This window comes from Trichoderma camerunense (assembly GCF_050948025.1).
Source record: "Trichoderma camerunense strain CBS 138272 chromosome Unknown V8C40scaffold_2, whole genome shotgun sequence".
Classification (NCBI taxonomy): Eukaryota; Fungi; Ascomycota; class Sordariomycetes; order Hypocreales; family Hypocreaceae; genus Trichoderma; species Trichoderma camerunense.
Genome location: NW_028145368.1, coordinates 677,454 through 700,300, shown reverse-complemented (window position 1 = coordinate 700,300; position 22,847 = coordinate 677,454). Strand labels below are relative to the sequence as shown.

Below are 22,847 nucleotides of genomic sequence, written 5' to 3'. Positions count from 1 at the left end.
AGATAAAAGGGCTTTATCTTTGCCTCCCTTGCATGGAAATGCGTTTTGCATGTTTCAGAAATCTCGCTTCTTTTTAAACGGTGCATCTTGCTCAATTCTTGTTTCTTGTAAAACTCTTGTTGTTCAGTCAACAAGCCGTCCATTTACATGGCTATATATACTGCATAACACGTATACAACCCTCCCATAAACAATCTCTACGCATCAACTCATCAATCACGCTCGTCCATTTGAGTCCCTATCATCTTTCACTCAACACCATGAATATGAATACTGCTAGCACCGCCACCACCTCATCCAACATGCTCTCCGTCCCATCCTCCACCTCCTCCTCCTCAGGCATCGACATCAACAACCCGACCCGTCCCGCCTTCAACTCCCAACGGACCCAAGACCGCCTCCGCGAAGGTGAGGGCCTCTACGCGATGCTCTTCCGCAGCGACAGCAACAAACTGCAGCGCGGCCGAAAATCTGTCTTCAAGGAGACTGGCCTCGACGACGACAGCGCCAGCGAAGTCACCGACGTCTCGTCGCTCAGGTCGCCTGTTGCATCGCCCTCACCCTTGTCGCCCACCTCAACGACATCGTCTCAAGGGCCGTCTCCTTTGCCGCCGTTTCCATCTCTCAAGCCGGGGCCGCTGGAATCATGGTATGTCTAGGCTGCTCTTTTTGCATGTTCTGGCCCGAGATGATTGTATTAATGGTCATAAAGACAATATTTTTGGTTTTGTGATATCTTTAAACGATGAAGCATCGCAATTGCTGGTCGGATGTATATTCCGTTCCATTTCCTCATGACGTGAATGTCATGCCGATCGCTAAATACCCAAAACACTAATCTAATACATCATTTGCTGGAGTAAAACGGGCAATCCTTGAAATGAACGCTGCTTTGAGGCTCGACTTCAACGAGACCTCAGCGGAAAGGGGTAAAGGGGGACAAACGGGTTTATGGTGAGATGACATCACTGTATGTCTAAGACATGCAAACTACGCTGCACATGTGTACATGTATATACAGATCTTTCATTAATACTTGGGAAATATGAACACAGTTCGTTCCATGAGATACTACTAACTCGAATAAGGGTATATGTATATATCCATACGATTTAACGTAAAAATACACTGGTACAATACCAGGGGAATAACAATGCCGTGATATGTATGAGGAAAATTCGCTTCAATGCCTCCTCCTAGACCATAATGCGGTCTGTTCCGCCAAAAAGAAAATGCGGTATACCACCTCGTCACTGACGTGATGTTTATACGCATATGAATCACAAACGCCAAGGCCGTGCAATCTAGCAGTCCCAACACCAACCAATCATTGACAAGAGAGAGAGAAAGGGTATAAGAAAGAGATGGATAGAGTAAAGAAAGGCGACAAGTGATATGTTAATCACATCTTTTCCAGCTCCTCTTTCGGTACCGTGCGAACAAAGGCATGGCTCAAAAAGTGCAGCCAGGTCTTGTTCTTTTCCTTCTTGCTCTTCTTGTTGTTCTTCTTGTCTCCCTTTCCCTTCTTGAATGATGGTCCGGTCTCATTGTCTGCGTATTCGTCTGCTTCAGACTCTACATCTTCATCGTCTTCGTATGCGTCCAACGTTTTGCCTTTGCTTCCGCCTTCCTTCTGGCCCATTCTATAGGCAAGTTTCAGGTAGCTTTTGACTGTCAAGTCGGGCAATTTGTAATGTTTGTCGTCAAATGTGCTATACTCCACTTCGTACTGAAACTCCCGCGGATTTGGCTTTCCATGTTTAGGTTCCTTGTTGTCGTGTTTGCCTTTGCGCCACTTGGTGATGTCGACGCCAACATCAGGGAGGTCATCGTTGATGTGCGTGAGGTTGGCAAAATATTGTGTGTACCCAGTCAAGGTGAGGAGTTGAGGGTAGTAGGCAGGGCCAGGAGTCGAACCCTTGGGCGGGTCCAGAGGAATGACCAGTTCGTGGTCCTTGGGTGGTCTGCGCGACTTGTCCTTCTTCTTCTTGTCCTTCTTGTGCTTCTTCTTCAGAATCTCGACTAGGACTTCTTCTGGATTCTCGTAATCAAGGGTGTCCTCCGGGAGTTCCAACGCCGTGGGCCGATTTGCCTGATCGTATGCATCTCGCCACACGGGGACGTCTTCGATTCCGGTAATGTTGTACTCAAAAATGCGAAGTGTGGGGAAGTAGTTTGGCACAACGCTTGGAGTGATGAGGGAGAGCTGGTATCGCTCAGCGTACTTGCCGCCGATCTTACCCAGCTTCTTCTTCTTCTTGTTCTTCTTCCCCTTCTTCTTCTTTTTCTTGCCTAGCTCCGTCTCTTCATCGTCTTCCTCATTGGCTTCATTACCAAAGTCACGGGTAACAACCTTGGGCAAGTCCGTCCATATGTCCCGCAATTCCTGAAGATAATCCTCTTTGGATGAGATGGATATTGACTCGTCTGGGGTGCCACGTGTACGGACTTGGTCGAGACCGAGCTCTGGAGTCAGTTCCTTCTCATCCTGGAGCAGGAAATGGTCAATGTTCATATGTCCATAGAGAGAGCCAACTACAACGTCGCGGTATTGCTTGAGCCACAGCGTGTACTTTTGCCAGCAAGTTTCGTCCCAATTTTGCTTGCTCTCCGTCCGAGCAGGGGGCACGTGGCCCATGAGAATGGCCTTGACTCCTCGCTCCCTCAAAATCTGCAGCTGCACGCGCAGCCAGTCCATGTGTTTGTAGCCGGGCTCAGAGGGATGGGCGCAGCCATCCACACCGGCATTGCGATCGAAAAAGTACATTGTGTTCAAGCTAAAGACGGCAAGCTGGTTGGGAATGACTTCGATGTAGAACCAGCCGCCAAACGCAAAGGAATGGCGCTGCTCTTCGGGGATGAAGCGACGCCAAATGTCACTGTAGGTTGCGAACCACTTGTTGGGCCCTGGCAGCATGATGTTGTGGGGGAGGAAGTCATTGTTGCCAAAAGTAGGCACGATGGGGATCTCGAGCCCATGTTCGGGAGATGAAAACGTCTCGACAAACTTGTCGGCGATGATGCGGTTCGTCCTCAGGATCTCAGGCTCGTGCCGAGGGTTCTGCTCGTCGCTATCGTGCCTGGCCGAGTCGCCCGTCCAGATAACGAAATCGATATCATCCTTGATATTCTCCTCGATCCAGGTAAAGGTGGCGTTTATAAGCGAGAAGGGAGTGTCGCAGTCCGTCTTTTCGGCTCCATACGACCCAGCCAATCCTTTTCCTCGGTGGCATGCGATGCCTTCTTCGGTAGATGTGTGCACGCGATAGAGTTCGTCAGGGTGGAAATCTGCACCAATTATCACGGTCAGCCCAGGATCTGCCAATCATGCCAGATCGATGCAATGTAGCATCAGCTAATCAAAGAGACAAGAGTCGATTGGTGGTGCAGCGTCGCATGCAGATTGTAAATTGGAGATTGCAAAGATAGCGGGAGATAAGGTGGAAGCACCAGTAGAAGCAAAGAAGCATCTGGTGTGCCAATCGCAGGCAGACAAAAATTTTTAACTTCACGCAGCGCAATGCAACGCACCTGAGATATGCAGGAACCGGCCGCTGAGTTTCCGCTGCTGCAGTGGTAGCGCATCGGATTCGGGCTCGATCGGGCGCAGAACTTGCTGGTCGAGGCGACTTGCGGAGGGCAGGGCGAGTGTTTTGGAGGTCAGAGATGCAAAGGCGAGCAGCATCAGCTGGTATGGCCGTCGATTGAGGCCGCCGCCGCGTTGGCGAGGCATCGTGGGATGTTGTGCGTGGTGATGATTTTGTGTCGTTATTTTTTCTCTTTAGGTTCGGAGATGCCGTCTGTGTGTATGTAGGTGGGCTGGATAAAAGCAGGAATCCACCAGCGAGGAGGAACAGTGAAGAAAGAATAAAACAGAACAAAAAAGACAAAGAACCAAAGACTCAGAAAAAAGTCGTAGGAATCGTCAAAACTCAAAGATGCATCGCTCCAACGAGGCTTTGCTAGACTCGACACCGAATGAAGTTTTTTAGGGGTCCAGGGGTTGAAATTCTTTTGACAGCGGAAGTAAAACTTGCAGTGGTGTGGCGGGCGCTGAGGCTATGAGGTCATCGGTGCCAATCAGCTGGGGATGATCCAAACTGTTGGCTGCGTCTGCCTGCTGAGACGAGACAGTCTGTGTCAACTGAGGAATGGATGGGCAGCAGTTGGAGTCAAAGAGGAAGTAACGTGACAGAATGAATCCTTGGTAGATGCTCGTGCTCAAAATAAGAAGAAAGGTAGAGTTAGAAAAGCTTGGATGTCTCTCAGCTAAAAGGAAATAATATGGAGAGCCGAGACAGAAGAAACGAGGCTAGAACGAGTCATTCTCGACAATGGGATGATGCGCCCAGCTCCGGGCCCTCCCAGTATTAATATAGCAACCTGGAACAAAAAAGCAAGGCCGTCAGCCAGCCATGATCCCATCTCCATCGCCAGCTCCCGACTTAAATCGCTCTTCCCCGTATTCTCAGCCCCGGCGAGAACCTCTATGGCCCAGCCCAGGGTCCTGGTGATCCTCCCACCACAAATTATGCCCGAGATTCTCTGCATCCGGCTCCACAGCCACCCTAACGGTGCAGCGCTCAACGACCAACCAAGCGACCGAATCTCCAAACCTCATCGCCATCGGCTCTGCCATGGAGGGCAAGGAGGGGCTGCTGAGCCGTTTGTCTGACTCTCGCGCGCCTCTCCCCCACCACGATGCTAGACATGCTAGCAATATCTGGTTGTCTGGCTCCCTTTTACACTCTCGCCGTCTCCGCCTAGCTCCCGCCCAGAGTTCCGAGCTGCCGGACCCTTCTTGTTTCGTTGTCGTCGCCAGAGCCAATCTCGAGTCCGGCACGGCTCCACGTGCGGCGACGAGACGCCATCGACGAAAGGCCTGGTGTCACAGCCCGTAGCGAACAAGCTGCCAGAGCGTGAGCACGCGACTGTGTCTTCGCATGTGAGGGGGGAAACCTGGCCGCCTTTTTTCTTGGTCTCTCCTTTTTCCTCTATTGCTCTATTGCTCTATCCCTATATGCTCCATTTATTGCCATCCCGCTCTCTCCACCTGTTGTGACCATGTCGTTCGATCTCTTTCTCTTTTGGAACCAGGCCAGTCTTACCGTTGAAGATCGTGGCTGCGCACCTGCGCTCACCTGAGCAGTTTTTTTGGAGTAGGCGGATGACGCCCGCAGTTGATTTGTGGTCGCGTGCGCCAAACGACCTGCGTTGTTTGCTTAAATCCCTTGGGGTATTCAAGGTTGCAGTAGGCTTGAATGCAAATATAGGTCCATCGACACATGCATGTACGAGTATGTAGGCGCATCTAAGGGTCTAGATTGTCGTTGCACAGGTGATGTCATTTTCCAGGAATATATCTGCGGCTAGAGCGCTGTCAAAAGCGACGACTTGTTCATCAGTCCAACCTGGATATACGCTGCAACTACATACGTACATACAATAGCACTACTACCTTGATGCGAACTGCCAACTGCTGCTGCATCAGCCCCTCTCCTGTTATCCATCTAGCCAAAGACGAAAGGGAAAGTGAATGACGCTCATGTGTCTCACCACCAATGGCCACCGTCTTGGGCCGATATATAGCGAGCCGCATGCCCTGCAGGCTCTGGATGCACATTTCATGCTACCCCAGCTACATAAACTTGGCCAATAACAAACCAACTTGCATCTCACTCGGCCTCTCCAATTCACGAGCATTGCCACTCTGTCATCCCTCAGCTGCTCCCTTCACTGCAACCCAGCCGTCAAAGAAGCTAACATGTCTCTTTCCTGGCTGGTGCACAGTGTTATCATATTGCCCACCCACCGTTAAATCACCATAAATGCACACTGAGATAATATGACGATGCCAAACTCATTGGCTTTCAGGTGTGCAGCCTCCAATGCCCAATCTTTGTCCTACGGAGTGTCCGATTAGCGTGTTCTGTAAGCCCTGCCACAAAACCAATGCTGTACGAGTACAAGCAAACTTGGCATTTGGCACATCACGAATTGCGCTAGTCCCAAAATGGAACCCCAAGCCCTCCACTTCTCTTCAATTTTTTTTCTCCTCGTTTTTTTTTCTTTTTCCCTTTCTCACATCACGCAACACCCTCAACAGGAGCACCTGATACAGGTGTGAGGCCTTCTCATCATATCCGTAGATACGTCGCAGTTGGAGGATTTACGTTGCTAGACGAACATTTGCCGCACGTTTGAGGGGGGTCATAGATTTTTTCTCTGTGATGGCTCCCCATGGTTTTTCGTGGCTACATGATTTATTTTGCTAGTGCTAGCTTTGAGGTTGTCGCTAAGGGGATGCACTGTGTGATTATGCCCTTTGTTCACTATCCGACACCGTAAAACGATGTATTGGATGATGCACCGTGTGAATGCTCGCTGCAAGAATTGCGATGGTCGGTTCAATTGCTTTGAGATTGAGTTCCGCCAGTGGGACTGTGAAAATATAATAGGTCACAGAACGCTGATGGGTCGTGACCATTTGAGTGTTTACCCTAGAATGCTGTTTGGATTCGTTGTCTCCTTGAACAACCTTGAACAAAACACTTCGGACGATTGAATCAATTGGTCAATATTCATAATCTGTAGCTGGAATTATCGCAGAAGTGGAGAATATGTTTACAGCGAAGCTGATGCTATTTGAGCGAATCGATAAACTGACTGCACTGGCGACCAACAAGCTAAAACGACATTAGACTGTTATCTGGTGTCGGTATACTTACATCAATGCTTTCATAAAACCGTTACAAAGTCCCTTGACCCCCATCTTCGCCTCGTTTCAGAACTTCAGTTATGTTTTCGGGCTGAATTCTATCCCAGAGACTTCCCTTCCCAGATGCTTGACCAATGGCCTCTTCGATACGAAACCATTGTTCGGCAGTCCTGATTCTATTCGGGTGGATTTCGTCCAGAATATCATACTCTCTCTTCATGAGATCATCCTTGCAAAAGTTCCAAAAGCCAGTGAAATTATCCCTGGTGGACATTGTGCTGGCATCATTGGGATCAGCATTGTAGGCGGCCGGTAAATCAGCAATGTCCCGATATAACGCCCAGTAGTCATCCATTGACATTTCAATATACTGTGCAGGGTGACCAGTAACACGTTCAAAAGCTGCAGCCATCTCGTGAAAGCTAATATGTGCAATCGCAGTCCGAAGGTCCATCCCGCTAGCACGCCTAGGATTGTCAAACATCCAACGAACATAATAGCCACAGTCTTGTAGGGCAACGAAAGGCACGGCAACGTCGCCAACTGGAATGCGCCAGGTGACAATACCGTCTTCGATGGTTGGCGACATCATTGTTGCACCGCTGATACTCATATCGATATATGGCCCTCCCGTAAATAGAGCGGCATCCATTCGGTCCATGTTTGCCGTGTTTTGCCACAGAATCCACTCCCCAATTCTTCCTTTTCCATCTAAATGTCCGCACCGATACTTCGAGTTATAAGCTCCTGCTTTGAGCGCATAGTCATGGTTCCCGTATACAAAGAACTTGAGACCTTCCTCAAGGGCAATTTCATAGATGCGAATTGCCCAAAACATTTCTGCCTTCTCGCCAGTGTTGAACCCATCAATATTGACAAATGCCCCATAACAACCGCGGAGACCGTTATGGAGGGTTGTCTCGTTGGCTAGAGTTCCTTCGAATAATTCCACATTTCCGAGTCCATACAGTTCCTGGGCACGTCGAGATGATGCGTTACGGGTCAAAACCCTGACCTGATATTTCTTATCACTGACAAGACTTCTGACAATGGGCATCCCTTGGGCACCCGTGCCGCCAATCACAAATATTTTAGGGACGTCTTGGGAGTCCATCGTCAACGTTGAGTGTTGCCACAAGGAAGAAGTGTATGAAATAAATTGCGGCAACAATAAGCACTCGGCTGAGTAGACCCCTGTTACTTGAATATATACCATCAATTGAGAAAATAGTCTCCGACCTATGTGTCTGATATGTAGAGTTGTTCTTCAATGTCTCCACAGTCACCGCAATGCTTTGAAATCAGACGCTACAGCAGTATGATCTATATCCAACTCAGTAATCTATATCCAACTCAGTAAAGCCCACCAGCACACAAAACTTTCCTGATTACTGAATATTTGTCATCTCATCTGATTGGCCTCTTGGAGATGGGGTTATCGCTCTCTTATTGTGGTTGTGGGCGATAGTGATTACTCTTCTTTCAGTATGTGCCTTGTAGATCTGCTTGGCACTCGCTAAATCTGGTATCAATCCTCAATGGCTTGAGCGCATTATGCTCAGGGAAAATATGCTCTCAATCAGTATATGCTAACCAATTGTATTTGTCACGTTTGTGGCCTGCACTTTTGATGCCCCAATGCTATGTTGAGTAATCGCTAGTCCGCTAGACAGCTTTGTAAGTGTTTCTAATGTTGAGACTATACATGAAAATGGCAATAGTTGACTTCCAGTTCTAGTACATCTAGTATACAGTCGTCGTATCAAAGGTAATCATACATTAAGGATAATGAAGGTATGAGTCTTGAGTATAAAGCAAAACGACTTGGTAAAATGGTTGCAATGGATCATTGAGGCAGCATCAAATTAGAGACTCTTCCATAATGTCTTTCGCGAAGAGCGGGGTCTCTCTTGTCTAGCTGATGAGCGCCAAGAAGTTTGAACTGTGAAGTTCCATCTAGAAATTGAAGCTCATTGCTCTAATTAATCTTATAGCCTCTTTATATTCGGGCAAATTTGATTGCTTCTGCACAATCTTCACTGGAGCAAGACGTCTATGACTCTTTCAATCTGGAATAAAAGAAGAGACACGCACATCTTCAACTTCTTTTTTTTCTCCAGATCTTGCATAACCGCTTTGCATTATAATTCTGAATCATTCATGTATATGCAGAGCAGGGGAGAGGATCACATCAAGGGTCTGCACCGGCCTATGGACGCATTTCACAACCCACGCTAGACTTGGAAATAGAAACACAGCATCCCATCTAAAGGCAATTAGATGTGTGATTTGCCCATCGCATCTTTCAGCAGGTCACGGGAATCTCATCACAGCTGGTGATGCACCCCCAACCTTCTTCTTTTTCAGGAGGCAAATGGTCAGAGTGTAAGCCGCTCTCTCGCAGCTAGATATCCAATATTGACTTTATTTATTTCTGAAAATTCACACAAAGAAGTGGGGGTTTCTTTTCTTTTCTTGGTTTATCATGTCAGATGAGCTGATACTCAAATACTACATATGTCTCTAATTAACTATCTGCTGTAACTTTCGTTGATCGTAATATGTGTATCAAGGGAGCCAAGATGGAAAATACGTCACACAAATTGAATATACCTCTATGTACTAAAATAAGATCCAAACCCTCCATAATTCGGATGCGCTTCCGTAGCTCAGTTGGTTAGAGCTTCGTACTAATACTAGACGTCACAATCTAGCCTTGGTAATGCGAAGGTCGCAGGTTCAAGCCCTGCCGGGAGCAAATGCCCCAGATGCGTTATCCGAATTTTTTTGCTTATTTTTCTCATAAATTGTGAGAAACCACTTGTTGCTCTCTCTCTTTCCCATTTGTCAAACGATATTCCAGGGCCTGAAGTTTCTTTTCACTTAAGGAACACAGCCAAATCACTTCCACAGGTGCCACTGGTTAGTCCAGAAATCCAAGTCTTTCTTATTTCCTTACTACATTAGTATATTTATATATCTCTGTTCATTGACTGGTCCCTGTGCTGATCAGTAGCAATATCTACAGGACCCCTTCTGATAGATTCTAAAAAAAAGTCAATTCTTTCGTTTGCTGCAATCCTGACGGACAGATTCTGGTAACTTTAACTGGATTAATACGCGTATTAGCCTGCTATTTATTTTATAAATAGCTTGTAGGTCACCAATACCGGTAGTCAAATCCTGAAAGTCAAGACGCGGAACAAGCTGCGAAGCTATTTATATTGATGTTAAAAATGGGACTTAGAGCACTGGTAGGACGACAAGGTCGATATGTAACATTTCACATCACCAACTTCGCACTTTCTCAAAAGATATCGGATGATACAAGTAGGCGTTTACCTTAACCATTCGGCGTTATGGCAGGGTGTACAGTTAAAGAGCTGTGAAAGATCCCACATCTGGCATTGCGAAGTATAAGGCAGGACCTCGACACTCTCAAGTCCTTGCTTTGTTACGACGCTTTGAGTGCTTTTGGAGACAAAGAAACAAAGAGCACGAAAATGAAATACAAGGCATGCTGTGTGATATTGAAAGATGTTATGTTATCTCCACTCATTTGAAGATGGAAGGTGATGTATGAGAAGATGTAGATAACTCGGGCACCACCATTGAACTCAGTCACCCCGAAGCATGAGAGAATGTTCAATTACACGAATTCCGGTTCATATTAATGTTCATAACGTGCTGAGTAGTGGTATCATCCGATAATATGCATGCGAAAAAGCAGACGTCAAACCGTCCGTAAATGGAATACGTTTGTAGATGTCTTTTTGTACCAATGACATCTCAAGCTTTACTGATTCAGCGTATCAATGGAAATATCATCATGAATCTAGGAATCAAGATCTTCAATCTTTCGACAAGTAAGCATTTTAACCTGAATAGCTGCCCAGATGAGACCGAGTTGTGGGTTTTCACAGGGAAAATGCGTATCACCGCAAAGGCTATCTTCTCCCAACCAACACCATGTCTTAGATATCAGTGAAGCATCATCACCGTGATCAATTTTGTCGCTACCACTATTCTTACCGTCGCTGTCTATAGAGTCAAATCGATTGTTGGAGCCTTACTGTTCACTTACTTCGGTATTCGCGCGACTTTTTGCTAAATTTCGGTAGCCGAAAGATTCTACACATTCAGGCCATTTGATCTAGCCTTCAGGACTCCGACGACCTACAGCCACTGAAGGACCTGTTTGCATACATCCATCCGCGTCCATGCCTGCATGATGGCACCCATCCGACGATACAAGCCCTAAGATTTCAGCCAATGTTGCCTCCGCATAAAGAAACATGGGCTTCCAGTCATCATAGATAGACTAACATCGCGATAGCTCCAAATAGCGTCTCTCCTCGGAGGCCTGGATCTGCTAAGCAATATGTGTCACGACCCAACCTTTATGGTCGCGACAATAGGCCTACAGGGTAGGCGCTTTCGGATAAACATCGGACCGCCTGGCCAATCAGGAACGGGTCGATGGGAATCGACGACGATCCGTATCGATTCACTCCCAGGATCGATGAGAATCATCAACGATCCGTAACGATCCAGAATACACGACTGGATATATAAGTTCACTTCATGTCACTCATTAGAATACTTAGATAGCCAGTTGTTATCAACACAATAGCATTCAGATTGAACATCCAGACACTTCTCTCTACAGCTAGTGACAAGATTGCCCGTCTACCGACCTGACCGCTCCGCCAACATAAACCCTAGAACCATTCTGAGGTTTGTCCCTTGGGAACAGCTAACCTATAAATACTTATAGGACCCGGTTCGTCACAATATGTTAATACCGCCATCAAGTGAAGAGCCCCAAGTGATGATCTAATACCACAGGGGATTCAATGTCGAACAAGGGGTCTGCTGAAGGGGTCGATATGTGGTATACTATTTCTGGGATGAAAAGCTGAAATAATGTTGCGATGAACAGCTTTAACGGAGCTATGGCAAATGGGGTATTTCTAAATAAGCAGAATGCGGCATCTGTCACGTTGAAAGAGCTGACGAGTTGCCGGAAAATCTGCATCCCATCATTCAGGTGCAGCCTTTTCTTCTCCGTGATACCCATTTAGATTGATAAAATTTGAACCGAAATTTTTGGGACTAACACCGGGTCTGCGAACGTATGGCGGAAATTATCAGGCTATCAAAGACTGTGTGTCCCGCTGCATCCTCGAGCTTTTTGTATCCTCTGGCTTGTTGGCTGCCGTAGTTTGCAGTAGAAACTTATCCCCAAATGGTGAAGGCATGTCTGGCTGTCGAATAATCGATTTTTTGAGAGCGATATAAGGGAGATTCCACGAACGTAGTTTCTAGACAGTTAGTATAGTCATCATAAGGTTGCGGACAAGATCCAAGGACTAGCACCCTAGTAGCATAGGCTCTGCCGCATTTTATCTTAAGGGTGTCTTTTGACCTGTTTCTTGTCCACGGACTTACCTTCTTGGTGTGCGAAATCATAGTTGCTTGCTCCACAGTGAAGCCTTTCACCAAGGGCTATAGGAGGATCGTCTTTCTTAGCCCATGATTTTCCTTTCTTTTTGTTCCTCCACTTTATTAGAGCATCCCAGGGAATCAACAGGCCAGCATATCCATGTGTGTATAGTGTTAGGCAGGTTGATGAGTAAAATTAAAGCATTAAAGCGGAAAATAAGCCGCCGAGCCACCCAACATCTCAACTTATCTCTATATGAATAACCGAGCCTTGTGAGACGTTATTCGATCTCTTACCTAGCATTCGCCAGTAATTCGTATGATTTTAACATCAATAGATACTCTCTATTTGAGGTGAAAATACGAGTGAGAGCCACACAAAATCATTGTGAAATATCACTCATTAGATGGACGTGCGACATGGAGCCTCCGATAGCTTGTTGACAAAGGAAGAGGGCTGGCTGTGCTCAGCCATGTTTTAGTATACGCCTGCGTGGGTTCCATTTTCGAAGGGTCTTTCGAGCTCGTTCTGTCTAAGAATAGCAGTTTTACAACATTAGCAAATAAAGGATATCATAACAGGAAGAATACGCGCAGCAAAGAAAGTTGAACAACTGACGCCGGGTAGAGAGAATATTTGGTCATCATGACCTCGGCTACATGGCCCATTGTTGTTTGCTTCCTGCAGAGTCAATAGTTTCATATTTACTCTCAGAGCATGATAGCTTGAAGTATGAGCTCTTCCGATAGCTCTGCGTATGATGATCGAAGAACCTTATCTTCGTTGGAGCGCGGGAGCAACTCATCGAAGCCCCTGACAAAAATAAGGAGGAGCGACGGGAGTGAAAATGAGAGGATAAAATGACAGCATCACCGTGATGGGGGTTTTTGTGGGTAAAATGAAGGGCGCACGTGTTTGGGTTGCCTTTTGTTTGCCTTGGACGCGCATTGATTGGCAAGTCGGGAAGTTGGATTCCGGATGTCGAATAGCCACCTCCTGGGGCTGTGACTCGAGGAGGGTTTCTGTAGCGGGGCCTGCAACATGTAGGCTAATACGAGAAACACTATGGAGCCCGATCAATCCTTCAATGCAACCAAACAACAGAAGAAAAAGAGTGGGTGTATGCGATTCTATCTTTTCCTTTCATCACGCAACGAAGACCAGGATCCCAACCAACCAAGTCAAGCTCCACTCACTTCTCCAAGGGTTCATGTTCGAAATACCGCTCGCTGGGTGGCCGTGACCCCCCATGACGATTTCCAATGGATTTTGAATGGATGGATACTAGGCCTACTGATTCGGCCAAAAACCCGCCGGGCCACCATCATCTGCCATCTGCTCACGACCAACCAGAGCTTTTGCCGCCTGGGATGAGCCTCACGGATCACGAAAAGTCCATTACCTTGGCATTGGCCCAACCTGGAAGTCTTGCCAGCTTTTGCGCACAAGGCTACCAAAATGCTTCCCTCAACAGTGACTCCGCAATCTTTAACCCTGCCTGCCTGCGCAAAGCTTAATCCAATGTTCTTTTGCAAATGCGTGAGCCTGTGACCCATGCGCCATTGGCCAATGCGCCCTCGCCGCTCCAGACTACATGTAGGCCGCGGTTCGACCGCCGCCACGCAAGGCGCCGGAGCGGTCCGTGGGCCTGTGCCAGACAGTTGGAACACGTTGACCTTTAATTGCCTTCATCTGGCTTCCATTGCCGACGCAGTATCAAATAAACAACAGGAAGTATTTGATGAGAAAACATCGCGTTCTGGGTCTACTGAAGTCAAAGATATACGTACTTGTAGAAAGCGAGAATGTAGCGGCGAGCAACGAAAGGGCGCAAGGGGGTGAAAGACACAATGTTAGTATTCAGTATCACATACCCAGGCAAGCTGGTAGGTGCTACTTCGTCATCTCAGGAATCACCGAATTCCCCAAGATTTTCTGACAAGGCTGCAAGATCACGGATAACAGACAGGGCCCGCTTAATTCCCACTCGCACCACACGCGTTTAAAATCATTTTCATGCTCCTTAGTACAGAGCTATCTCATGCATGCAGCCGGCGAACTGTCCCGAGCGCACCTTTTGCGTGGCTTTTTGTTCACTTCGGGACTCATTGTCTTGTCTGCCTACTTCACAATGATATTCCTACCGTCACTCCCAGTGTGCAAGTATGAGAGAGGAATGCTCATTTCCGTTTTATTCGATTGTAGCTCATAGACGCATTGCTTTTCCACTCATCCACGCAATATATCGCTTTTCACCGCTGGGGCTATATATATATCAACCTTCTTCCTCTTCTTGAATTCATTCCATCACTTTCAAAGCGGTTCAAAATCAAGCGCCATTCTCATACACCATCGTATTCAGCCGAAACACTTCCCCCAAGACGACCTTACTCCCACATACATCACGCAATGCCATATCTTGAAACGGATAATCAACTCTCCACTGGAGTAAACTCTATGTAAGTCATAGACTTCTTTATTGTGAATTACCAATGCCTCTTACGTCCCCATATTGCCTGGCAATTTTTGCTCTGGTTTCGCGGTTTATCGGGGTGAATTCTCCGTCATTTGCCAATGGCCTTGCCAAGTGCCAATTAAGCAATGTATGCAGTGTGGTGGGGCTACCACCCCACGGAAGAATTGAAGTGGAGGCCATTCTGGACGCCTTCCAGCGGGTTGAAGCTCAGCTCATCCGAGCCTCAGTGACCACCCACCACTATGGCATACCGCCATAACCATCACATGTGACGGGTCGTCTTATCTGTCATGAACCCGAAGGTGGTCCAGACATGCACATGTAATTTCTAATTTCACATAACTCTACACCCAAAGACAAAGTTCAGATCGACGCCCCGGCCAGTCGGATAGATAGAGCGCCATGATAAACTAGCGCGAATCTGACAATTGTATCGGCATGCATATTGGATTTCTTTCTTTTTCAAGCCTTCTTGCCTGCTTCCGATAACAAGCATGAAATTATTCAAGAATAAAAGAGTCGAACTAAATGCCATTTTTCTTCTTGATCTAGGGATGCAGCAGATTCAGGGAGCACCATGGCGAGAAGCGATGCCCCTCCACCCATCGCCCAAACGAGCAGTCGTACGGCCACTTCAACTAGTGCCACAAGTACCACTGAAGCACCACAGACTACATGTAATAATATGGTAATGAATCAAAATGATCTTCTTCACGGTATTGGTTCACAGTTTTCTGCGATTGGTATGTTTTGCTGGCTACGTAGTGCTTTTGATACAGACTGTGACTTACTTTCATGGTCCTTGTTAGATGATGACATCCAGACTGTGGATATCCACCCCAAGCTCTGAGGCTACTGTCCTTCCATCCTATGATAACATACACAACATGCCGGCTTCGACAATTGCAGCAATATATACGAGACCCAATTAATTCGGAATGAGAAGAAGATTACTATTATGTTTTTTTTAGAGACACAAGAATACATGGGCATCTGCTCTGGTATATTGCGTTTTGTTTATTATGTATTTTGTCGAGTTAGATAGATCAAGAGCTCATGGATACGGTACCTAGCATGGTGATAGTAATGGAGATTGAAGACATGTCGCTTGAAAAATATGGCACGATAGTTTTATTTGATCTTGCCACTCTGATTCTGCTCTCCATCGACTGTTCTTAGTATTGTGTATTTGCTTCCGCCGTTTTCTCATGCCTGGTTAGTACTTTAGAATTGCGTCAAGGTATTGATAGATGAGGCTTAGAATAGAGTTATGACTAAAAAGATAGTGGACGGGAACGATTCTGAGACCCCACCTTCAAGGTTGGCCTCCTGTGAAATAGCGGAAGCTTTTGCGGGCTAATGAACACGGACGACCTCTCTTTTTGTGGGCTTGCTAGCTACATGTAAACTCAGGCGCTATCGTCAATAAGTTATACAGTATAACCCTTGTGCACCATAATATCTAGTGGCAATGTGAACGGATGCTTGTTAATTTGATGAGTTGTGTTAGAAGTAAAAAAAGAAAGAAAGAAAGAAAGCTGGGGAGGAAAGAGGAAAAAGAAGAAGAGGAGGAAGAAGAAGAAGAAGAAGAAAACAAAGTCGGCTACGAATTATAAACTTCGCAGAGATGCTCTCTTAAGCACAAGCAGCAAGCATTCTTTACTTATTTATGTAATAATTCTCTGCCCAAATTTTTTTCATTACAGCTAGGAGCAGAGGACGGAAGAGAATGATCTCGGAGTGGACGGCAGAGAGAGAGGCTAAGTACAACGTGCGATAAAGTGCAGATTGCTCTGAATGGGCTATGTTGCCGGCTCAATCCTGAAGCGGCCCCTCTAAAGCGCATACATAGAAGTGAAATAGAATTCGCGAGGGCCGTGCTAGAAGTGAATAGATATACTAAGCTGATGGCGTAAGCTGCTACCCTTGAAATGATGTGATTAAATTGCCCGCATGCTATTGGCTTTACACTCACCTGCCAACTTCCGTGGAAACTGAACGACGGATGCAAAGCTGGGGAATGCGTCAAATGGAACTTACCCGAAATATTGTTCTCCTTGAGCGGAATTAAACTGCAAGTCCATCGTGTCTATGTTCTTTGACATATGCTTCAAAGTTGTGTCATGCATATTTTAGGATGCTTGTGCCGCTTTGGATGCATTAGGCGATTTCTGTTGCTGGCGATTTATGTGCAGTTAATACTAGTCATTGAGACTATAGCGCGTCTTGTGAGTCTTCTTACTTCATACCTGAAAAAGAAGCGTACACAGCACTTGGAATCCATTTTCCATCTCGCCAACTACTACATCGTTTATCTCACTTTGCATCCGTTTAGAATTACTCACTTTTGCTGTAGACGCTACAGTTACGTCCACTTTTTCTTCCCCACCATCTCTTATGGCCACTTTTTCTTCCCCACCATCTCTTATGACCACTTTTTTTTCTCCACTGTCATTATGGCCACTTTTTTTTCTCCAGTGCTATTATGGCCACTTTTTTTCTCCTGGGCAGTGCTATTATGGCCACTTTTTTTTCTCCAGTGCTATTATGGCCACTTTTTTTTTCTCCAGTGCTATTATGGCCACTTTTTTTCTCCACTGTCATTATGGCCACTTTTTCTTCTCCACTGTCATTATGGCCACTTTTTTTTTTGTCGAAAAAAAAAGAGGGGGGAGGAGCATCAAACGCAGAATCCAGCAACCTACCTTCCCTAGGTACTTACCGTTATTATAGATTTAACATAGAATATCGAAGTACCGGGTTTTCAGATAAGATAAGCCCGCAAGTTAAAATGATGGATGCTTATACGAGTACAATTAATCCGTAGAGCACGTGCAAGATCTCTCCCAGAGCCACCGGCTCCACCCGCTTTCAGATACGGCTCGGTAGTGGGGCCAAGACAGCTGAGCTTCATGATGCTCGGTTCTCTTGAAACAAAGCAATGAGAGACCACGCATTTTACCTCAGAGGCATCCAATTTGCTAGGCTGTTGCTACAGTCGTGGCTATGAACATATCTGGCGAGCCGACGTAGCTCGTGAACTAATTTGATGGTACCATCATCAATCCGCTACGGCCGCGTACCCGTCAATGTAATAGTCGGGCTCTGAACATTTGGGAGGTAGGGGTAGTATTACCTAGATCAGATTTAGCGCCCGTGGCGCATCCAATTGCTTGTGTTCATGTGCGTGTTTATGTGCATGTTCAGCAGAAGGGAGAAGGCTGCCTTGTACATCAAAACTGCACGGAGTAGCACTGTTGGCATCAAGATGTTGCTGCTAGTGCGCCGAGCGGGCTGGGCTTAAGGTCGCGTCCAGTGAGGTAGCGTATCTGCAAGAGGAGCCCTTGACCTCGGCTGAACCGGAGTTTCTAGATGGACTCTCTCATCTTGAATAACAGTAGCGGGGCTCGTCGGTTTGAGATGATTGATATGGGACTGAGGCGCCGCGGCCAAAGACTAGATACATGTACCGCCTGTTCCTACATGGTACCTAGAGGTAGGGCTCTTGCTCTGGCGCAGCCTCATCCGGGGTGGGGTGGCAGCATACGGCACAACCATCATCGATGGAGATTGGCAGTAGCAGTGCCCCAAGCCGTCTCTCCGAAGGATAGTGTGTATAGAGTAACATGACATGTCACAACTTGCTCCCACCCGCGGCAGCCTAGCTCTGGTGTTAGTGAGCGGGAGCTGCCCGTTACTACATGTATTCTTGGGTGAAGAAACTCGGCTGTCGTTGGTTTGGCGGTGGGTTAAAGAAGGCGCGCGCACCAGCATAACCTCATCATCTCCATCTGCACACACAAACTTGCTGACAAAGTCGTGTTCTGGTCTATCACGGTACCGAAATCTTTTGCCTTCATCGGCCTTATGTATACCATCGCAAAATTCGACTGTGTCCCAAAATTATATCTAATTCTCGACAGGACAAGTAATTGGCTAACTCTCTCAAATTAGCATGTCGCTATAAAAAAGAACGACCTACAGTCGAGTTTTGCAAGGGAATATGTATCTCAGCCTTCGATTCTTCCATCATCCGCAGGATGCCTTCCCTTCACACGACGGAGAGGTGCCCATTACCTTGCTGGCTCACACGCTCATTACTTTGCGAGCTTACACGCCCCTTGCCAGCTTACACGCCCCTTGCCAGCTTACACGCCCCTTGCCAGCTTACACGCCCCCTCCTCTTCATGGGTCCCCTGCATCATGGCCCGCCTCCACGACCAACGTGGGATATGGCCTACTCAGCAGCTCAAGATCTCCGGCTCACAGTACCAGGCGATTGGGCTTCCACACAAACCCCAGTCACCCACAAACCTGGTAGATTGCTCCTCATGCCAATTACCTATATATCATATCGCTCTCCCAAGATCTCCCCAGCCCAGGCCCCCAGTATATAACCCTCTCCACCACCGCCTTCCAGAAGACCTTCCTCTTCCCCTATCTGTTTGACAGAGACCCTCATTCTTTCCGCTTCTTCGCAGTCCCGATTCAGCATCTTCCCATTTATGCCCCTTGATTCACTCGCTGTATGCTCTCTCTTCTCCCAAGGATAGTTCTCCTGAACCTGATTAAAATCAGGCGCCATTGGTTCTACGCTGCATGTACGTACACCCCTCTTGGTTGGCTAGGTTCGCTCTGTGTCTACCACGCTGTGTCTATGTATAAAGTCAAGCCGTTTCCTCTTCATCTTTTTCGTTTTTCTTTTCTTATTTTATACACTATTCAGATTGGACTCCAATACCTTCTCTCCATAACTAGCATTCGGATTACCGGTCCCGGAAAGATGTTTGTATCTCACACACTTACTCAGCCATTATCACACTATGAACAACTCTACTGTCATCATACCTAAGCCCAGGTAAGCTGCTAATTTTTACTGTTCTGCGTCAAGAAAACTTTCATCATTGTCATGTTCATGACCTTGATTCACCAGGTCTCTGCTATCTATGATACCCTTGCACGCACTTACCTTTTGTCTTCCTTGCTCTCAGTCATAGCATTGAACAGTCGATCTCCTTCTAAAGACAGGCAATACCTAACGCCATACTAATTCATCGTTATCATTGAGCCTCTTTACTTGTATAACTGATAACCTTTTTAGCCTTACCAGGAAGGCATCGGCTACATGGAGCACCAAAGCAAGAAGTGGTTCTCCTCCGCCTATGCTTGAAGCGGGCGATACTGGCAGCGCTGGGATGCCCAAGGACAACGCCGCCGTAAAGACTCAGAATGATCTTCTCCACGGCGTTGGTTCGCAATTTCCTATCATTGGTATGCCATGGCCGTCACATTGAATCCCTCTAAGAGGAGACTGGCTAATACCCTATATCTATAATAGATGACTCGATCAAAAACAAGGATATCCACCCAAATCTCTAAGATACCGCGTCGCCATGCACATGATATTCGATGCGATGAACTATCTTGGATATAGCAATCTAGATTTTGCTATGTGACTTAAACTGCTGCCAGAAGGATGTAGCCACTATTTTTTATTTAGCAAGCTGGAATGCGATAGCCTTTCATATCAAGCCAACCCTATCTAGTACACCTACGCTATTCCTCGTTATTATATAGTAGTTTCAGTGATTCATGATGATTACGTAATCGGAATATATCAAGCCTGCGTATATGTATTATCTAATTATAATTGATCAAAGATAATCCTGCATAAAGATACTATTCGTAGCTGAGCTTCGATATCATGCTCAGTCGACTGAGTCTAGTATACTACGTGGGGAAAGGACAAATACATAAACTTGCTATTCGGACACCATGTGTACCATACTGGCATTTATTTCTGATGTATTGACTAATTGTGCCAAATTAACCATGATATTTGGAATTCACGCGCATCTTTCGGCCACGCTGTAGTACGGACTCTTTCCCGCTCTTCAAGCACTAGCTTGGTCCATCGCTTTCTTATACATACAAATTTGCCAAAACCCGCGTATCAGTAACTAAAATTAAAGCTCCAGCTATCCTACTAAATCAAAAGGCATGAATTTTCCGAACGCCTTCTTCAGCTGGCGTGCGAATGTTGGTATCAGATGTCCTTCTATTTTAGAATTGAGAGGCCGGTCAATAGTCAAGAATGTATTCACAGGCATGTTACGCGGTGGAGCGAATGTGTAAAAGCCGCAATACCCATCTGTAACGGAAAACCCCATGGCAGTCATGGCACTTTTAAACGCAGTCCAAGTGATCGAGGCTCCGACCTTTGGCCCTTTAAAGAGAGTGGAGAAGACCTTTTTCGCCGCTGGATTGGCATGCAACTTCTGCAGCTGTTCTGCGTTCCGCTTCTTGACAGTTTGCTCATTCTCAGACGCTGATGTTTGAACAGGGCTTCTGTTTTCTTCGTATTTCTTTAAATCCACACCCTCGGAGATGCAATAAGCGGTCGTGTAAGGATATTCATTCTGTTGAGTCTTCTGAGATTGGGCTCGGTGATATGCCGAGCAATATTGCACAACAAAGTGGCAGAAAAAGTCCATTTTGCAGCCAGTATGGGCTGCAACCAAATCGTCGAGTTGAGCCAACGCCCTGTTTGCCATTCCGGGCTCGAGTAGCTTATTGATTGGCACTGAGAATTCCTGTAAATCAATTTCTTTTCGGATTTCATTCAAGCATAAATCCAACTCCCGGGATCCATTTATAAACGTTTGTCCTGTTTTGCGAGAGAGAGACGGTACCGATAGGGCCATTTGCAATTCTTGCATAGTTTTAACGATCGTAATTAGCTCGCTTAATGCATCCATCTCTCTCTGTTGTAGGGGTTTCCAGGAGGATGGTTTGGAGTCGTATAGATTATCCAACTTCTCGATCCACTGAAATGCCTGTGAAGCATGTGTCTGGGACTGGCATAAGCGCAGCATGTATTGCAGAAGAAGATCACGCCCATTAAGCTCTTCTGGCTTGACCCTCATAACGACTCTTGGGTTTCCGGCCTCATCGTAAGCGTTGGGCACACGCCTAAAACATTTCGCCCCGATTCCTGTTTGGACGTGCCTGATGAGGTGCGCCTGAGCGCGGCTGTACTCGAAGTGGAATACATTAGAAATTTCCTGAAGAATGACGCGCTTGTAATCCCACTTGCTACTCGGATTGTCAAGCATCTTCAAGAGATTGTAAATGTAGCTCGCGATGGTAAATTTCTGGACCCAGCGACGGATAACTTCGAAAATGGCACAGCTGATGTGTTTGTCGGTTTCGGGTGGCAGGTTGCGGCCTCTATCGTCTGTAACTAGTTCGGGCCGGCTGAGCAGCCAGGAGTTGACATTGTAAACAAGCACAGATGGCTCATCACGGAGAATAGCCAAGTAATCCTCGAGGTCATCTCTCTGTTTGTTAGCGACAAAGAGTAGCGTAGCCAACGAGATGACCTTTCCCGGCGCCTTTCCGGTTGCCAAATTATCCTTGAGCATCTCTGTCACCTTGTCTACAGCAGTCGAGCGCTCTTCATTGACCCTTTCCCACTGCTCTTCGGTCCACCAGGCTCGAGGAGTTTTCATAAGCATTCTCAGGATCAGAAATCGAAAATCCATCAACGAGGTATACTGTCTGTTCCAAATTAGTGACCCCACTCCGTACGAAAGACAATCGCCGCCTTTAATCAATGTCTTTGTCTCTTCGTTTTCTTTGTCAAGCTTAACGAGATCTCCATACCACTCCTCTGTATAGACAAAATAGTAGTCTGGACGATTTTCGCGTGGTGTAAGTTTCTTCTGGTTCACCTTCTCAGTAACGAAAGGGCCATCGCCGAGTGCACCGTCAGGACCGACCCGATACTGCTCAAATAAAGACATCGTAGCACGGTGCTTGAAGTGCTTCAAGAGAAATTTTGCACTTGTCGAAACATCTTTCAGGTTCAGCTCGGGAACTATCACCGACTTCTTCTTCAATTCCTCAGACTTGTTCCCGACGTGGCGATCCGAAGGGCCGTCGTTAAAATAATCCAGGAAAAGTCTCGCCCGCTCATTTCTGTCAAATTTGTGCCAAATGGCTCTGATTTGCCAATTATATTCATCGTATAGCCGGGCAAATTCGCTATGCGCGTCTTCAATGAATTCGCAGTTCATTACGGTTTGATGCGGTACAGACATTGTGTCAACTAAGTACTTGGGTCTTCTCGGATTGGTTTCGGATCCTATGGCGGGATTTTGTCGCTACTAGAAATATAGGGCTGATGAGCGTGATTCAATGTGTGT

At 46.6% G+C, this 22,847-nt stretch overlaps 6 protein-coding genes and 1 non-coding gene across 7 annotated transcripts; 4 read left to right on the top strand and 3 right to left on the bottom strand.

The window, feature by feature from the left end:
- Nucleotides 1-10: 10 nt before the first annotated feature.
- On the top strand, nucleotides 11-1,030 carry V8C40DRAFT_92240 (uncharacterized protein). The gene has a single exon (XM_083223613.1). It carries the CDS (start codon nucleotides 261-263, stop codon nucleotides 657-659), a length of 399 nt encoding a protein of 132 aa, XP_083077638.1. The 5' UTR covers nucleotides 11-260; the 3' UTR covers nucleotides 660-1,030.
- On the bottom strand, nucleotides 1,031-4,036 carry V8C40DRAFT_92239 (Metallo-dependent phosphatase-like protein). Its single transcript, XM_083223612.1, has 2 exons — nucleotides 3,532-4,036; nucleotides 1,031-3,288 (listed from the first exon to the last, which is right to left on the bottom strand). Exons 1-2 carry the CDS (start codon nucleotides 3,731-3,733, stop codon nucleotides 1,403-1,405), a joined length of 2,088 nt encoding a protein of 695 aa, XP_083077637.1. The 5' UTR covers nucleotides 3,734-4,036; the 3' UTR covers nucleotides 1,031-1,402.
- A 2,713-nt stretch (nucleotides 4,037-6,749) lies between these two features.
- Nucleotides 6,750-7,832, bottom strand: V8C40DRAFT_272409 (uncharacterized protein; the record flags this gene model as incomplete). Its single annotated transcript, XM_083220355.1, has 1 exon — nucleotides 6,750-7,832. The coding sequence occupies one exon, from the start codon at nucleotides 7,830-7,832 to the stop codon at nucleotides 6,750-6,752; it is 1,083 nt and encodes a 360-aa protein (XP_083077636.1).
- Nucleotides 7,833-9,376: 1,544 nt separating this feature from the next.
- Nucleotides 9,377-9,476, top strand: V8C40DRAFT_t43. Its single transcript has one exon. It is a non-coding gene; the product is annotated as a tRNA-Ile (tRNA).
- A 5,741-nt stretch (nucleotides 9,477-15,217) lies between these two features.
- Nucleotides 15,218-15,490, top strand: V8C40DRAFT_261328 (uncharacterized protein; the record flags this gene model as incomplete). The annotated part of the gene is made up of 2 exons (XM_083219255.1): nucleotides 15,218-15,383; nucleotides 15,450-15,490. The coding sequence occupies 2 exons, from the start codon at nucleotides 15,218-15,220 to the stop codon at nucleotides 15,488-15,490; spliced, it is 207 nt and encodes a 68-aa protein (XP_083077635.1).
- A 3,973-nt stretch (nucleotides 15,491-19,463) lies between these two features.
- Nucleotides 19,464-20,019, top strand: V8C40DRAFT_261327 (uncharacterized protein; the record flags this gene model as incomplete). Its single annotated transcript, XM_083219254.1, has 3 exons — nucleotides 19,464-19,498; nucleotides 19,742-19,911; nucleotides 19,979-20,019. The coding sequence occupies 3 exons, from the start codon at nucleotides 19,464-19,466 to the stop codon at nucleotides 20,017-20,019; spliced, it is 246 nt and encodes an 81-aa protein (XP_083077634.1).
- A 599-nt stretch (nucleotides 20,020-20,618) lies between these two features.
- On the bottom strand, nucleotides 20,619-22,742 carry V8C40DRAFT_261326 (uncharacterized protein; the record flags this gene model as incomplete). The annotated part of the gene is made up of 1 exon (XM_083219253.1): nucleotides 20,619-22,742. One exon carries the CDS (start codon nucleotides 22,740-22,742, stop codon nucleotides 20,619-20,621), a length of 2,124 nt encoding a protein of 707 aa, XP_083077633.1.
- Between the last annotated feature and the right edge of the window lie 105 nt (nucleotides 22,743-22,847).

Excerpts from the sequence above, each read along its gene's own strand:
- V8C40DRAFT_92240 (XM_083223613.1), top strand. The coding sequence starts at position 261 with ATGAATATGAATACTGCTAGCACCGCCACCACCTCATCCAACATGCTC.
- V8C40DRAFT_92239 (XM_083223612.1), bottom strand. The coding sequence starts at position 3,733 with ATGCCTCGCCAACGCGGCGGCGGCCTCAATCGACGGCCATACCAGCTG. Across the intron at positions 3,289-3,531 it reads CCGGTTCCTGCATATCTCAG|ATTTCCACCCTGACGAACTC; the intron begins GTGCGTTGCATT and ends TAATTGGTGCAG.